The sequence below is a fragment of the Schistocerca serialis genome, chromosome 10, assembly GCF_023864345.2.
Source record: "Schistocerca serialis cubense isolate TAMUIC-IGC-003099 chromosome 10, iqSchSeri2.2, whole genome shotgun sequence".
NCBI lineage: Eukaryota > Metazoa > Arthropoda > Insecta > Orthoptera > Acrididae > Schistocerca > Schistocerca serialis.
This window is the reverse complement of record NC_064647.1, coordinates 154,045,061-154,062,110: the sequence shown is the minus strand read 5'-3', so window position 1 is coordinate 154,062,110 and position 17,050 is coordinate 154,045,061. Positions and strand designations below refer to the sequence as shown.

Sequence of the window (17,050 nt, the reverse complement as noted above, 5' to 3'; positions counted from 1 at the left end):
AACGCCTTTGGTGAAAAAATCACGCATTTTTGTAGTTGCAACGACGGATGAAAAAATACTCTCATGAATTACAAAGCTACTACAGACACTATGGCCACACAAATGAACAATTCTACATAATGTGATCGAACGTGTACATACTCGGACACGGGGTTTCTTTCTTTTCTTTTTGTGCTGTAAGCTGTAACGAGATTTACTGTCCTTGTAAGTGTATGTCAGATACGCTAGTAATATTAAAGTTTCAACACAGTCTTTGGTAATTCATTGAGATACTTTTTTTAACCCTTTTCAGTGGTATCGCGTCGTTTGGTTGTTGAGGCGGCGCGTTGCGCCGACTCTGTAGCCTATTCCTACAGCTACCACGGCCAGGGCGGCAGCCGTTGCAAGGAGGTGGCGCTATGGGCAATTGCCGCTAGCGCAGGCCACCGCGCCACCTCCGCGCTGCGGCTGGTACTCTAGCCTCGAGCGCAGCATTGCCGGGACCTGCGGTAACAGCAAATGTCCATCGCGCCACCTCCTCGCTCCGGCTGCCTACCTGGTCAGTGGGAGTGCAGCAACGAGACCAATGCTAGCGCTAATTCCACGGCGCTACCTCCTCGCGCCGGCTGCATCCCTGGTCTAGCAGCAGCAGCAGGACACTGGCGCTGACATGCACACAGGGTGTGCAGGACGCAGGCGCCGTCTCAGAGATTATTTTAATTATTGGGCACTAAGTCTTCTTTTCGGTAAAACGGAATGCAGCAAAAATTTGGCTATGTTCCACTCTTCTAGTGTCCTTAAGGAAAAACATTTATGCTTACTTAAGTGTGTTCTCCCAGTGAAGCTTTATTAGTTAAGTAAGTGTTAATTGCATCGCCAACAATTTAATGCACAACAGTCTATTTATTAAATGGTGAAAGGAAGAAATAGTCTTTCAGCACATAATTAAATGAATATGAAATTTTAAAAATTTTTATTGTCTGAGATCTAGAAACTGTACGTTATTTGCCCAAGTGCAGTTGAAACAATGGTCAATTTCACAAAAAATTAGTGTAACCGATGTGGCTAGATATACATCCTGTAATTAAATGAATATGTATGTTGCTTATTTTAACTTTTAACTTTCATTTCTCGACTGTTTGCAACATTTTTTTTAAATTTTCCTGTGACACGTTACATTGTACACTTATCAGTGAATTCCTCCATCCTCAGTTAACGTTCCCTGTACCTATCACAGCGGTTTCATTGTTCAAAATTGCTCCATTTGTAAACTGTTCAATTCTTGCTGCTCCTTTGAATAATGCCTCATCTGCCTCTCATCTAAACACTGGAGGCGAAATTATTTCAGTTCCCATCTAGATGCCCTTGGATATACCTGACACTGGGGCTACCCTCTGTGGCTATGTGAGCACTTTTTGTGGTGGTGGTGGTGGTTAGTGTTTAACGTCTCGTCGACAACGAGGTCATTAGAGACGGAGTGCAAGCTCGGGTTAGGGAAGGATTGGGAAGGAAATCGGACGTGCCCTTTCAAAGGAACCATCCCGGCATTTGCCTGAAACGATTTAGGGAAATCACGGAAAACCTAAATCAGGATGGCCGGAGACGGGCTTGAACCGTCGTCCTCCCGAATGCGAGTCCAGTGTGCTAACCACTGCGCCACCTCGCTCGGTCCACTGTTTGTAATGTGTGAGCACATCAGTAGTGTTTTGTAGAATGCACCTTAGTTTTTATGAAAAAAAATTTGATGATAAAACTGTTGCCTTACTGTTCTTGAAGATGTCATACACAGCAAACAAGCAATCTCAGATAATTCGGAGTAATTTCCAACTAAGACTCATCAGGGAAGAACGTGCAAATTCACACATGCTTTCCGTGTGGCATGTCAGTATGACATATTTCCTCTTTAAACATGTTTGTATACTCAAGTAGCACAGTTTAGCCGAACTTAAAATATTTGAATTCAATTGTCCCTTTCTTTTATTTCGATCTTTGAAGAAAACAACTTTTTCTCTGTAAATTCATTGCAGGGTGGTGGTAATAACCATTATATGTCTTCATATTACCACATTGCACTGTCGCAAAGAACAATGACTAAAACATCATTCCCCTGCTCTTGTATGAGCGATTATCATAGAAAGACTGTGCGATTATAGTGAGGAAAATTAAAGTCTATAACAGAGCATTCTGGACATTGAAAATTTTATTAAATAAAAATCGACTTACAAAGAATTTATTAACATCTTTTTACATAACACTTTTGACATCTGCAATCTAAGAGAGAAGCAGTAATTCTGGTACAGTGAAAAACCGTTACAAAGCCGAATGTGTTAAAAAACAGACTGTGATTGTGTTGCTTTTGTTAGATAAAGCTGTCTGAAAATAGTAGTGTTGTGAATGTACATCGAACTTAACTTCAAAAGCAACTAGAAATGAATTCCCATGAAAGCTATTCATCCATGCTAATACACAAAAGCACATTACTGATGAAAAATAAACATGTTTTTCTTTTTAACTTCTTTGACATGATTCATCTCATGTGGTCATGGATGAAATACATTCGATCTGAAAGGAGATGTGATACTTTAATTTATGAACAACAATTAAATCAGGGGCTTTCAAAACATTTGAAGTTAACTGCGATGTCACTATCTTGTTTTACAATAAGATCTATTATTAATTACATTGATAACTTACACTTAGAGAATTCTTAAAGATTGTGTGATTGTTACAGTCTTTTAACACTCTTTAATTTCAAAGCACACCACACACTCAGATAAATTTCAAAATAATATCCGAGCTCTATATTACATAACATTAATTTTAAAATAAGTCTTCAAGCTTATGAATAATATACACCTAATATTTCTTAAAGAGATAACAGTCACAAACATTATCTTCCCCCACTCATTTTTACAAGTATTACAGAGCCATGCTGTGCTCCAACGCTTCAGCAACTATTTACATTTTGTTTCACAATGACTTTGGCATCATAACTTGGTAACTAACCAAAAGAAGATGGTCCGCAAAAGTAGTGTCACAAAATTAACACCATCTCCTTTCCCACGTTCTCATTCTTCCTTCTGGATTCTCTCTTGAATGCTTGAATGCTTCTTTTTACCTTTAGTAAGATATGTGACTCGTGTGTAGATAATGGAGGAAAAAAAACAACAAAATTTGGTAATCCTTGGAATACTGTACATCGGGTACCAGAACTGCCTCATTCTCAATAGTTACAACAATGACCAAGCTACAAAGTTTATTTCTCGCTGAACTACAAAAGCAAAAGATATGGAAGAATTTCAAAAAGACCAGTAACATAACATATTATGATAGTCACAAGTAAAAATTGTGTCTTCAATCTTAGTTACGCTGTATGGTCCAAACATTTTTGTTTGCTGTACTGAGTTATATTCAAAGCATCAGTATTTATGGTTTTGGTGTTGTATGTAGTGTCATCAATGTTTGTAAAAGCTCCATGAATGCAGTCCAGACTACAGAGGTAATTTCACTGCTTTCTTTTAACCTTTACTATGTTTGAGTAAGTGTTTAAGTTCCAAAGTCCTTCTGAGGCCTTTTATGCAAAGGGCAGTTGAAGCATTTAAAAAGGAACCACTGTTCTAAATTTAAATTAATACAGGAGCTATAAATTATTTAAATTTAATGAAACCTAGCAAATTAAAGTATATGCAACTATGTCAATCTTTAGCCTCTATTTCAGGAAATCTCATAATTAACAGGAAAGCTCTCAAGACCCTGAATCTGCTGGTTTAAATAGACATTAATAAATATAAATTATGTAACTCAGTAAGATGATTCATCAATGTGCCTGGATGAAAAGAAGAAATTATATGAAATTATTTAGTGAAACTGAGTCAAAGCCCTTGGTTTATCAAATAACATCATAGATTTACAAGCATAATATGAGTATTATATTTAAACATTCTCATATTCCAAGTTACTTCCACGAAATTTTCTAGTGGATGTATCTGATTGGTAAAAAAATATGTAGTCATTTCTTGTTTAATTTGAGGTTAATCAAGTTTCGTCAGGTGTTATATTATTCTACAAGAACTTACCGCAGTCTCCAATTAATTCCTTATTATTTTAATCTTCTAATGGATTATGCAGGGCTGGATGCGTTTTGAAACAGCGGTGCTTTTCTACAGCGCCTAATCAAAGCAGTTTGAAAAATATGGCACAGAAGAAAAATGACGTATTTTAAGCGAGGGCAGTTCCCGTTTTTTCACACTTCAAAGTCAACGTAAACTTTTACTCTGTGAATTTGAAAGCTATTACGCCAATGTAGAGTTCTTTGCAGCTGATCTTTTTAGAGAGCGTGAATGTAGTTTGGTCTTCTGATATTATCTAAATGATTGAACAACTCGCATTGATATTTTGAAACAAGAAAAGCCTTTAGGAACAGTGGACGTGGTATGATACAAATTAGTGAAGTAGATTCTCTTCATGGATAGAATTTCTAAAATCTTAAATTTCATTAACATATTCTACTGTATTTGTAATTTGTTACTAGTATCATGAATGTGCTGATGTTGGAGAAAAAGTAATAAACTTGTTGTTCTGTCCACAGGATTTCACTACAGTAAAATTTCAGTGTTTAGTGGAGAACAGGAATGGTAGGGACAAAACTAGTTTTAACATGTCATCCTATAGGAGAGGGACAGTAACTTCTAGGGTCTGAAATGAACTTATTTCCGACACTACATTAAACTCGCATGTATCATCTCCATGTGCCTGATTCGATGAATAGAATTTTCGGTAAATTTGTTTGTTCTGTGGTCCTTCTTCTTGGAAGAAAGCAAGGATTCAACTGAAAGCAAGCCTCCAGCTTTATGGATGGATAGCATACTTGCCAAGAGATAGTGGTGTAGCTATGAATCCTGTTCATACAACGAAGTGGAGAGAAATTGTAGTGTGTAATGGCTACTCAGCCAAACGAAAGGTACAGAGAATAGTTTTATTTAGATGAAGACCATTTTGCTATGATCTCTCTCATAAGTAATAAAAAACGAGATTGAGAACTTTGTGATCCGAGATAACATAAAAAGACAGTTATCTAGAACTCACAGGAATACTATGTGATAAATATTTTATATTCAGTATACATAAATACAGTGGTATGATCACTGCAGTTTAATTGATTTGATTCCCTCATGTTCAGGTCAACAGTCTGAATGCTTATATCAGCTTCAGTTATTTGAATTTATTGTACAGTATCATCTCTTTTCACCACACCACCGTTACCAGCGGCTTCATTATTGTTGTCATATGTTAATATTTGGTTACAGGCATGCATCCAAATTGTCTGGTATGGTATGCAAGTCAGTGATAAACACTTGTAAAGATGTATTCACATTAAAATTTAAAATTGATAAAGTTTCTTTTAACTTTCGAATCGTTATTACATTAACACCTGAAATTATTTCGATTGGAAAATTCTCGCTAAAAAAGGTTTTTAATCATTTAATATTTCAGACTGGTAGAGATTATGGTTAAATTACAAATAATATCAAACATCAAGCTTATGTTCTGCATTTATGCTGATTTACAGTGTAATGTTTAGTGTTTCTCTGCAAACACTTGGGTCCTGTAGGCTGCAGACAAAACATTTCAGGGTGTAACTAAGTGACTGTATTGCATAAATATTGGGTCTTCAGATCTGTTGGAATTTTATCATTGTAATGGGTATATCGAAAGTATGGCGTTCCATGCAATGTTCATACATGTGGATCAAATTTTGTCTAGTATACTATTTTGTTCTTTCCATTACTGCTGACCGTTTCTAGCTACAGTGAAATGAAATACCTTTTTTTTTTTAGAGGAAAGGGGAATTTAAGAAATATTACACATGCTTTCGAAAATGTATTGTTTATCGACAAATTTCTCCATGATATCGACTGCAGAGAATAAATCTCGGCGTGTAATTTAATTATATTATTGGACAAGAATTTGATGCATCAGAGATAATTGTCTCCTGCCAACAGTATTGATAGCAGTATTGTATTTCATTCTATTGTGCTGTACAGGTGTGGTTAATCAAGTGTTGTCTGTTATATAGAGTTCTGCCCTTGACACTGCTGTCAACCAAATGTAAGGAACTTAATAAAATATACACTTCCTTCTAAATACTTACTGTGTGTTTGTAACACCACGCAGTCGACTGTAGACGAAACATCGTGATGCAGGATTTAATACCCTTGCTGGACAAATATTGAATGCTTCATTGAAGCTTCTGGACTGGAAATAGTATTGGTGGCAGTATTGTATTTCATTATGCGATCTTGAAAACAAGCGCTGTGCTTGTGTGTACTTGACCAGATTAAGTCTAATATGTTCCTCAGTTTTTCCATTTCTGTTAACTATACCTAGGCAAAGCAAAGAAAAACATATTTTAACAAGAAAAACAAGAGGACAGCTTCAGAAATATTTCACTTGCTCATCAGGAATTATTGATAAATGTCTGCATCATGTCCATCGTCGACCAAACATCATCGTGTGTAACGTAATTTCCATAACGACACGTACTGAATGCTTCAGTGATGCCTGTATCTTGTCAGCAATACTGTATTTTAATATAATTGTTGTATGCAGGTTCCGTTTGTAATGATGGAGTCGATCAAATTGTATGTATTATATTATTCTATTTGTGGCACAGTTATCGGCCACATTTATGGGTTTTAAAACGTCTATACAGTGAAGAGGAGAGGAGCGTTCAATTGAAGAAATGCTTCAGTCGCTTCCGAGCAAACGGCGATCTCGAACAGGAGAAGGCTGCGTCTAAGAAATACAGTATAGAGAGATTTTTGTATCGATTCATCGTAGCACCTGCCGAGTGCAAGTAGAAATACAAGACGTGCCCCCGGGGAAACCTCTGACCGTCCTGTCGTGGGACTGTCCGTTTGCCGCCAGTCCGTGTCACTCGAGGATCCCGTGCGGAGCGCGGCGGACTCAGTGGAGCGGGTGAGGGGCTGCTGCAGATCACGCGACGGGCAGCGAAGCGGCGAGCACCAGGGCGGGGAAGAGGAGGGCCGCTGCCGCCCCCGCGGTCGGCCGCCCCCCGGCAGAGGGCCCGTCTGCGGCGTCCTCCGCCCCCGGCGCCAGCTCGCCGCCGGGCAGGCGCTGCCGCTGCGACATGTCCGCCGACAGCTCCGCCCCCGCGACGTGGTCCCCGCCGTGGTGCCTGGACACGGCCTCCGGACAGGGCAGGCGCTCCACGGGTATCTGCAGCAGGTGGCGGAGCACCGGGACGCTGTGGTTGTTGGCCAGGCCGTCCTCCACGTCGACCGCCACGTCCTCCGCCACGTAGTCCAGCGGGAGCTCCTGGGCCGGCAGGGGCTGCGGGTGTCGCCGGTGTTCAGCGCCGTGGCGCAGGTGCTGCTGCTGGCCTTGGACGCTGCCGAACCTGAGCATAAAAGGATTGTTCATTTATCTTCTATACGGCTGCACAAGTCGCTTAGGAGTGAGATGAACAGGAAGGGCAGGAAAGCCAAGGAAAAATGGCTGATCCTGAGAGGGTATGTGTGGTGTTTGGGAGCGCCTCCCATTAGTCGTTGCGGATTGCAGCGAGGTCCCGCTAACGTCTGTTGCATAACGATTTGATTCACGGATCCAGTTATATGGCTCCTTCCGTGTATAGCGATTTTACGATTATGACGTGTGGGTCCTGAAGATGGCATCAGTGTAATGCCGAAACTGGTAGCACATAAGATGTTCATAAAATAAATTTCTACAATACATACAGCTGTTGGTAAATTATTGCATCAAGAGCTCGAAAATGTGTGGGATATGGTGAAACGACAGATTCACCACAGAGGAGCCCGCCCGGCTAGCCGCGCGGTCTAACTCGCTGTCTCCAGAGCGGGAAGGCGTGCCGGTCCGTGGCATGAAACCGCCCGGCGGATTATTGTCGAGGAACGGTGTGCCGGACAGCCTGAGGATGGTTTTTAAGGCGGTTTCCCATCTACTTCAGCGAATGCGGGCTGGTTCGCCTTATTCTGCCTCAGTTACACTGTGTCGGCGATTGCTGCGCAAACACCATTTCAGTGTACCAGTGTACGCGTACACCATCATTATTCTATTATTCTACCACGAAAACATTTGGGGTTACACTAGTAAGGTACGAGACTTTCCCGGGGGGTGAGGGGGGAGGAAGAGGTCCAGTGGGGGCGGAACCTCACAATAACCCTGGGCTCGTTGTGAGGTGACGGTGGGGATGAGTAGACTGCTGTGGCCTGTTGTGTGGTTGTGAACCACTTTCCGCTACAGAGGGACGAAGCCTCTCCGTTGTTTGTAGGTCCCCAGTTTAATACATACATACATACGTACATACCACAGATGAAGTTACTAGTTAGGAACCAAGTGAATGCACCATGCGTGGCTATATCACAGGACGCCATTCACGCCTTATACGCATCGATGCCACCATGCACAGGACAAGTTATCAAGGCACGAGGCGGACCCTGTGCCTACTAGACAACAGGAATATGCTGAAGAGAAGTGATGGTTCAAATGGCTCTGAGCACTATCGGACTTAACAACTGAGGTCATCAGTCCCCTAGAACTTAGAACTACTTAAACCTAACTAACATAAGGACATCACAAACATCCATGCCTGAGACAGGATTCGAACCTGGCGGTCACGCGGTTCCAGACTGTAGCGCCTAGAACAGAAGTGACTGATATGCTAACCATTACTGCAAATCATTTTAATGTACATGTCCTGTAGTTGTTGAAGGTGTTCTGCTTCTTCTGAAGATGAGTGTATCTTGTATGATTGTCGGGTTTCTGACTGGGTCACTTCGTAATTTCTCATGAAACTTGGGGAAACACACTCATTGATATTGTTGAGTAGTTGACGATGGCTGCTGCCATGCTCGGGTTGGGCTTCTGTATTCCCTGGCTGTTAACACTTTCTCAACTCCGCGTAGTTGTTGAAGGTGTTCTGCTTCTTCTGAAGATGAGTGTATCTTGTATGATTGTCGGGTTTCTGACTGGGTCACTTCGTAACTTCTCATGAAACTTGGGGAAACACACTCGTTGATATTGTTGAGTAGTTGACAATGGCTGCTGCCGTGCTCGGATTGGGCTTCTGTATTCCCTGGCTGTTAACACTTTCTCAACTCCGCGTAGTTGTTGAAGGTGTTCTGCTTCTTCTGAAGATGAGTGTATCTTGTATGATTGTCGGGTTTCTGACTGGGTCACTTCGTAACTTCTCATGAAACTTGGGGAAACACACTCGTTGATATTGTTGAGTAGTTGACGATGGCTGCTGCCGTGCTCGGGTTGGGCTTCTGTATTCCCTGGCTGTTAACACTTTCTCAACTCCGCGTAGTTGTTGAAGGTATTCTGCTTCTTCTGAAGATGAGTGTATCTTGTATGATTGTCAGGTTTCTGACTGGGTCACTTCGTAAATTCTCATGAAACTTGGGGAAACACACTCGTTGATATGGTTGAGTAGTTGACGATGGCTGCTGCCGTGCTCGGGTTGGGCTTCTGTATTCCCTGGTTGTTACCACTTTCTCAACTCCGCCCTAATACTGTCAGTACCGCCACCACGGTCGGTGTTGATGGTTGTGCGAGTGACGACATCTATTTTTAAACTATGGTCCCCTCTCTCCACGTTGTTGCAGTCGCGTGAAGACCTTACTGAACGGGCATGCTTTGCTTTTTCTCGGCGGAGTGCCGAGTTTCAATTGTAAGTGCCAATGTTCATTAGACCTTTTTGGGCCCTAATTTCAGTGACCCTGTATTCACTTAATCCGAGAAGGAAGAAAGATTGTATAAGTATCGTGGTTTTATTGTAATCTATCCTCTAGCAACCCTTGCATCACATGCGAAACGTATTTTCCAATTACACTGGTGGAATAAACATCGCAAGCCGCGTAGTCTGAGGCGCCATGCCACGGTTCGTGCGGCTACCCCCGTCAGAGGTTCGCGTCCTCCCTCGGACTTAGATGTGTCTGTTGTCCTTAGTGTAAGTTGGTTTAAGTAATGTGTAGGCCTAGGGACCGATGACCTGAGAAGTTCCGTCCCATAGGAACTTAACACAAATTAGCAAAATTTCCAAAAATCGCAACACCAAGGAGTCGTGTGACAAAAGAAGCTTGGTAGGCCTAGGCGTATGGTGATTTATATTCAGATTTCACGGCCGTCGCGTATGTATGGCGCTAGTAGAGCCACTGTGAGGATGCAAATCAGGTTTGCTTTAAATGCACGCTACAACGATCATGAGCGTTAGTTACCTTTGGATCTCAACGTGGTAAGTTCATGTTCATCAAGAATGCCATTATCAACACTCAACTGAATTTGTATGGGGCGTGTAATAGGGCTAAGGAAGCTGAATATTCCTTCGGCAATACTGCAGAAAGATTTGGCAGGAGTGCAGCCACAGTACAGGACTGCCGGCAGCGGTAGTCACAGGAATGCACCGTCGGAACAACACTACGCACTAGACGGTCACGTGGCACTACCGAAGCGCTCTATATGGCGCTGCCATAGGTCAAACGGGTATCAACTAGGTTTTTTTTAAAAATAGGTACCCCAATTTCTTATTACATATTCGTGTAGTACGTAAAGAAATATGACTGTTTTAGTTGGACCACTTTTTTCGCTTCAACGGACCACCCTGTAAATGTAAATTACTCTCCCGAACCACTTTCTATAATGCAGTGTTGAAGAGGACACATGAAAGAGTGTCTCGATCCATGAACAGTTGTATCATCCTAATGATTTTACTGGGTATACTAAATTCTCGTAACGTATTGTAGAGGCGACTTCTGTGGATGCTGTCATAGGCTCGCTGGAAGTCAATGATGGGACAGTGGATGTTTTTGTTAAATTCCTAGTATTTATGAACAATTTGTCGTATAGTAAATAAATTACCTGTTGTGGAACGGTTTGTTCGAAATCCAGCATGGTATTCTTGAATAATGTTTGCTGCGTAAGGTTTAAGTTCTTCCAGAATGATCATTTACTGGATTTTGTATGTTATGTTCAGCAAACTGATCCCTCTGTAATTTCGACATTACATTCTGTTTCCTTTCTTGTGTATGGGACAAATTATTGCAGTTCTCCAATCTTCAGACAGTGTTTCAGTTTTCCAAATGACTCACCTGTGACATATATGCAGTCATCCCATTGGAGTCACACCAGTTCCACATCTACCAAAAAGTTCAGAACCACAATTTTGGACATAAAAAAACCTAGTACTCGGTGATTTAGGACCGAAGAGACATCACTTTGGCCGAATATCTACCTCTGGGGCAGGCCATGAATGCATAGCTATATTGTAAGGCCCTAACAAAACTCTAAGGGTGCTTTCAAAACAAAAGGAGGGGAATTTTGGCGAGAGGAGTGTGCTTGTTGTTCGACAACACCCGTCTTCACACAGTCTTACCAACCAGGGCGCTCTTGGACAAGCAGAGTAAACAATACCTGCGTCATGACGTACTGGTAATCAGTTTCGTTCTTCTTGCTTTCTTAAAGGAAATAACGTACATGTAAATAAGCAGCACAGTACATATAAACTTGTACGCATTTTAGTTGTAAATAAGATGCAAAACAATAATGCTACACAAAGCGGTACACAAGTTTACTTCCGTATCTCCCTCAGCTAGCTTCTACGACCCCAGATTTCCTACATCAAATAGTTCAGTGGAGCCTTCTCCATGTCCTGTTACAGGCATCGGGGCTCGAACTCGTGACTGTTGTCTTCCCCAGGCTGTGGCTAAGCCATGTCTCCACAATATCCTATCTTCCAGGAGTGCTAGTTCTGCAAGTTTCGCAGGAGAGCTTCTGTGAAGTTTGGAAGGTAGAAGACGAGGTACTGGCGGAATTAAAGCTATGAGAACGGGTCGTGAGTTGTGCTTGGGTAGCTCAGATGGTAGGACACTTGCCCACAGAAAGCAAAGTTCCCTAGTTCGAGTCTCGGTTCGTCACACAGTTTTAATCTGCCAGCAGAAAGTTTCGTATCAGCGCATACCCCGCTGCAGAGTGAAAATTACATTCTGGACTTTTGGGTGTTTCCCTTAGACCGATAGATATTTTTCAGCTCTGCGGGAGGCATGTTAAGAAATTGAGTTAGTAGATTTCATATTTTTAGTAAAAGTTTATTTGAAAAATATTACAGGATATTGTTAATACACTTGTAGACTGTTTTTCGATATAATCGCCATCATTTTCTGTGCATATGGTGAGCCATGGCAGAAGCTTCTTTATGCCCTCCTGAAAGAACTCTCAATGCAACTCTTTCCCTCCAGTTTGGAACTGTTTCTGCAACAGATCGTCGGGAGAAAATTTAATTCCACTCATGTGTACTCTCAGGGAGATGAAGACGTGATAATCTGAAGGCGCCAAATTAGTAGAATACGGAGGGTGCTTCAAAACGTCCACCATTCTCACAGCTTTAAATTCCCCAATACCTCGTCTCCTACCTTCAAATCTTCACAGAAGCTCTTCTTCAAACCTTGGAGAAATCTCCTGGAAGAAAGCATATCGCGGAGACATAGCTTAGCCACAGCCTGGAAAAGGCAAAGGTCCCGAGTTCGAGTCTAGATCCGACAGACAGTTTTAATGTGCCAGGAAGTTTAACATCCATAAGCATTTACAATGTATCTCAATATAGAGCACAAACTGCCAATAAATTAGAATTACATATAAAAATATAAATCGTACGCTACTACATTTGTAACTTATTTATACAGGGTCTTTCCGTAAGAGCGTGCAAAACTATAACAGGACACGGAGAATGCTGCACTTAACAATTTGAGAGAGGGAACCTGGGGTCATAGAAGCTAGCTTAAGGAGATATGGAAGTAAACCTGTGCACCGCTTTGTCTAGCATTACTGTTTTCCAGCTTATTTACAACTAAAATGCGTACAAGTTTATATGTACTGTGCTGCTTATTTAGATGTACCGGGTGATCAAAAAGTCAGTATAAATTTGAAAATTTAATAAACCACGGAATGTAGATAGATAGGTAAAAATTGACACACACGCTAGGAATGACATGGCGTTTTATTAGAACAAAAAAAAAAGAATATTCTAGTCGCGTGAAAGATCTCTTGCGCGCGTCGTTGGGTGATGATCGTGTGCTCAGCCGCCACTTTCGTCATGCTTGGCCTCCCAGGTCCCCAGACCTCAGTCCGTGCGATTATTGGCTTTGGGGTTACCTGAAGTCGCAAGTGTATCGTGATCGACCGACATCTCTAGGGATGCTGAAAGACAACATCCGACGCGAATGCCTCACCATAACTCCGGACATGCTTTGCAGTGCTGTTCACGACATTATTCTTCGACTGCAGCTATTGTTGAGGAATGATGGTGGACATATTGAGCATTTCCTGCAAAAAACCTCACCTTTGCTTTGTCTTACTTTGTTATGCTAATTATTGCTATTCTGATCAGATGAAGCGCCATCTGTCGGACATTTTTTTGAACTTTTTAATTTTTTTGGTTCTAATTAAACCCCATGTCATTCCAAACATGTGTGTCAATTGGTACCTCTCTATCTACATTATTCATTGATTTATTCAGTTTTCAAATTTATACTGACTTTTTGATCACCCGGTACTTTATTCCCTGTAAGAAAGCAAGGATTACGAGCCTGATTACCAGGAACTCATGATGCAGGTTTTGTTCACATTACCTGTCCATAATGTGGCTTTGCTGTATTTACATTTTTCCACGACAAAACGCGCTATGCATCAATGATAGACCCATTCATTACTCAGTGCTGTTCAGTGACTTACAGTACGCCGGCCTTGTGGCCGTGCGGTTCTAGGCGCTTTAGTCTGGAACCGCGCGTGCGCTACGGTCGCATGTTCGAATCCTGCCTCGGGCATGGATGTGTGTGATGTCCTTAGGTTAGTTAGGTTTAAGTAGTTCTAAGTTCTAGGGGACTGATTACCTCAGATGTTAAGTCCAATAGCGCTCAGAGCCATTTGAACTTACAGTACAGTACGATGGAGCAGTGCCGGTACAGAATTTCCTCGTCGCTCTATTGGAATGGCAGGTCCTACTCCATGGACTGCGAGGACACTTGACCTGAATCCCCTTGGTTATTTCGTACTGGGATTTCTTGTGTATGAGATCCCAGTGGATACGGAGATGGAATTAGTTTCCAGAATTGTAGCTGTGATATGATTCGTAACACACCAGGGACATTTCTCAGGGTGTGCCTGAATTTTCTTCCCCCATGTCTTGCTTGCATTGGGGTTGATGGCCGTCGGTTTCAGTACAAATGGTACGTTCATTGCTTCTATGATGGTACTTGCAGTTAACTAATGTATTTATAAATAAACAGTCACACAATAATGTAATTTTATACCCATTATGCCCTTAATCGGGCTTCTCCGACACAACGTTCCCTACCTCAAATTGTTCAGTGGAGCGTCCTCTACGTCCTGTTAAATTTTCTCAGCTCCTACCGAAACACCTTGTATATCAATGATCAGATGGTGAGGACCACAGAAGATGACTGTCAGATAGAGGAGAAAGGGTGGGACGAAAGCAATGGAAGGTTGAGGGAGACTCGTGACCGACCTGCCCACATCGTTGGCCATCCGTCCGCGGCCGCCCTCGCCCTCCTCGCCGCCGTCGTCTCCGTCGTCGACGTCGTCGTCGTCTTCGCCGCCCTCGGCAGGCCCCTTGACGTCCTCCTGCAGCACGCACGTCAGCTCCTCCAGAGAGTTCCGCACCTGCTTGCTCTCCGTCTGGTTGCGCAGCGTGTACATCCAGGACAGCCGGCAGTCGCACTGCAGGTTGTTACCTGCGAGAAAAAAGCACACGTCCCAACTCGATAAAGGATAACTAAGGGCCCCAACACACGCTACTGCATGCTTGACAATCATGCTTGCGCAAGCGTGCTTGTGCAAGCTTGCTTGAGGGTGTGTAGGGTAAATTAGCGCAAGCATCCGGCTTGCACAAGCAGCTTGACACTTGACCGAATTTCGATTATGCGTGCTTGTACAAGCCTCCAAGCGTGTCCATGCTTACTCATGTGTGCCTAGAGTAGGGAGGCTTGAACAAGCACACATCTGTCATTCGGACACAGACTGTGGAGAGGGCTCGTTTATTTGGATTTTGTGTCGTTTCCTTCTTCGTTCTGACGTCAGACCGGGAAGTGTTGGAGGACTTTATTAGGTGCTACGGAAGACACCCATGTTTATGGAATATTAAAAGTAAAGAATATCACGATAAAACGAAAAAATACGCGGCATATGAGGTGCTCCTCACAAAGTACAAAGAAATAGAGCCATCAGCAACTATAGATACAGTTATTAAGAAAATTAATACATTACGAACGAATTACAGACCAGAAAGAAGGAAATGTGACAGCACTTACAAATCAGGGGCTGCAGTAGACGAAGTTTACAGACCTGTTCTATGGTACTTCGATCCTTCCAGCTTTTTAAATGAACAGGAGACACCAAGATGCTCTTCGAGTAATTTACAAGGAATAGCGGTAAGTGAGATAGGCTGGTAGTGGTATTTAGCTACAGTAGCACTGTTACAATTAAAATATAAGCCTATGCAATTATTTGTTTATACTATACTGCAATACACATTGTTTTCTTTTACATTTTTCTTTACTGCTAATTCACAAAATTATGTTGCCAAGGAACGTATCCTTCATTCACAAAGTAGTTCATAAATTCCTCTCTCACATGTTTAGCATCAAGTGGAATGTTTCCTGCGGTAGACCTTTGCAATGGTAGCATATTAGAATCCTTTGTTGTTAAGCCATCAGGCGTCACAAGGACAAAAGATTCAAATACGTTTGCTCATTCATCCTGAGGTAATTATGCCAATCACGAGGATATATCTTCAATTCACTCCGTAAATTTTTATGAGAATACGATTTTCGTTTTTTAAGCCACTCTTTACTCCCCATATCGCTTTTTCTCTTTTGTTTTTTCCGTAAAACAAGAAAAAAGACTGCAACAACAAGCGCATCGTCGATTGTGCTCGTCTTTTTCCAATGTAAACAAACTGATGCTTGTAAGTGCGTGCTTGAGTTGCGTGGAAGCGCGAGAAATTTGTGCGCGCTTGAGCAAGCACGTTTGCGCAAGCGTGATTGTCAAGCATGCAGTAGCGTGTCTGGGGGCCTTAACACACTCCAAGAAAAAAGTATCGGACAGCTCTTAAGTATTTGGACACCACACGGTTAGAATTGAGCTGTACCAAAAGTATGATGTGGTAGTTTGGTTACGGTACATAAATGACGTAGTAAATGATAGTTTTGCCGATAGTGTTGGTAGCACTGGTAGGGAAAGAAAGTAAATGAATGTGTGAGAGAAGCAGTGAGCCGGTGACTTCTCTTTGTGTTTTGTTTGCCCGTCTGTTTGATTTGCACTTAATCAGAATCATTCATAGCTCGGTGTAGTCCATTGTGTATTTTATATGCTTACAAAATAAAAATTGATAGTTGTAAGTAATAAAAATTAATTGATCGCATAACTTCTGCTCGTTTATGTATTCAAAGCAATTACTTTTGATGCATGAGCACTTTACATGCATAAACATAAAGAATCTACGTAATTATTACAGTTATTTAGCACTCAGTGGAACGTTCTTCACAACAACCAAAGGTAACAGTTCCCTAATATTATTGATAAAAGAGAAGTTGTTCATGAATAACACAAACATTTTTATACAAGCTCGACGAAGTACTGAAGTGATGTTTCAAATGTTTCTGTTTTGCTTTTCTTTTTGTAATCTTTCCTCTTTGAAGAAACAGTGTTTTCCAGAGCAATATGGTGAATCTGTACTGCTTTTTTTTTTTAAACTCTTAGTGCAATATCGACGTGCTTCATGTTAAAATTTGACAACTTCGGATAAAACCCGAATTAAACAATGCAAAATTCAATGTTTCGGTTAACACTGTCTTTTGTCCGCCTCACCATATGAGTAGTTAGCGCGGCGGATTGCTAACCAAAGGAGCCTGGTTTCAATTCATAGCTGGTAGAAGATTTTGTCCCCTTGGGGACTGGGTGCTGTATTGTCCTTACGATCGTTTCGTCGTATCTGACATTACACTAATGAGATGGCTGT

General features: G+C 41.8%; 1 protein-coding gene across 4 annotated transcripts in view; it reads right to left on the bottom strand.

Moving 5' to 3' along the window:
• Positions 1 to 2,161: 2,161 nt before the first annotated feature.
• Positions 2,162 to 17,050, bottom strand: part of LOC126424852 (connectin-like) — a 746,266-nt gene continuing 731,377 nt past the window's right edge. For all 4 annotated transcript variants that reach the window (XM_050087662.1, XM_050087663.1, XM_050087661.1 and 1 more), the window contains 2 exons: positions 14,540 to 14,765; positions 2,162 to 7,399 (listed from right to left, as the gene is read on the bottom strand). In XM_050087662.1, coding sequence (XP_049943619.1) covers positions 6,976 to 7,399; positions 14,540 to 14,765 — 650 coding nt within the window. In that variant the 3' untranslated portion in view covers positions 2,162 to 6,975. The remainder of the gene's footprint in view (positions 7,400 to 14,539; positions 14,766 to 17,050) is intronic.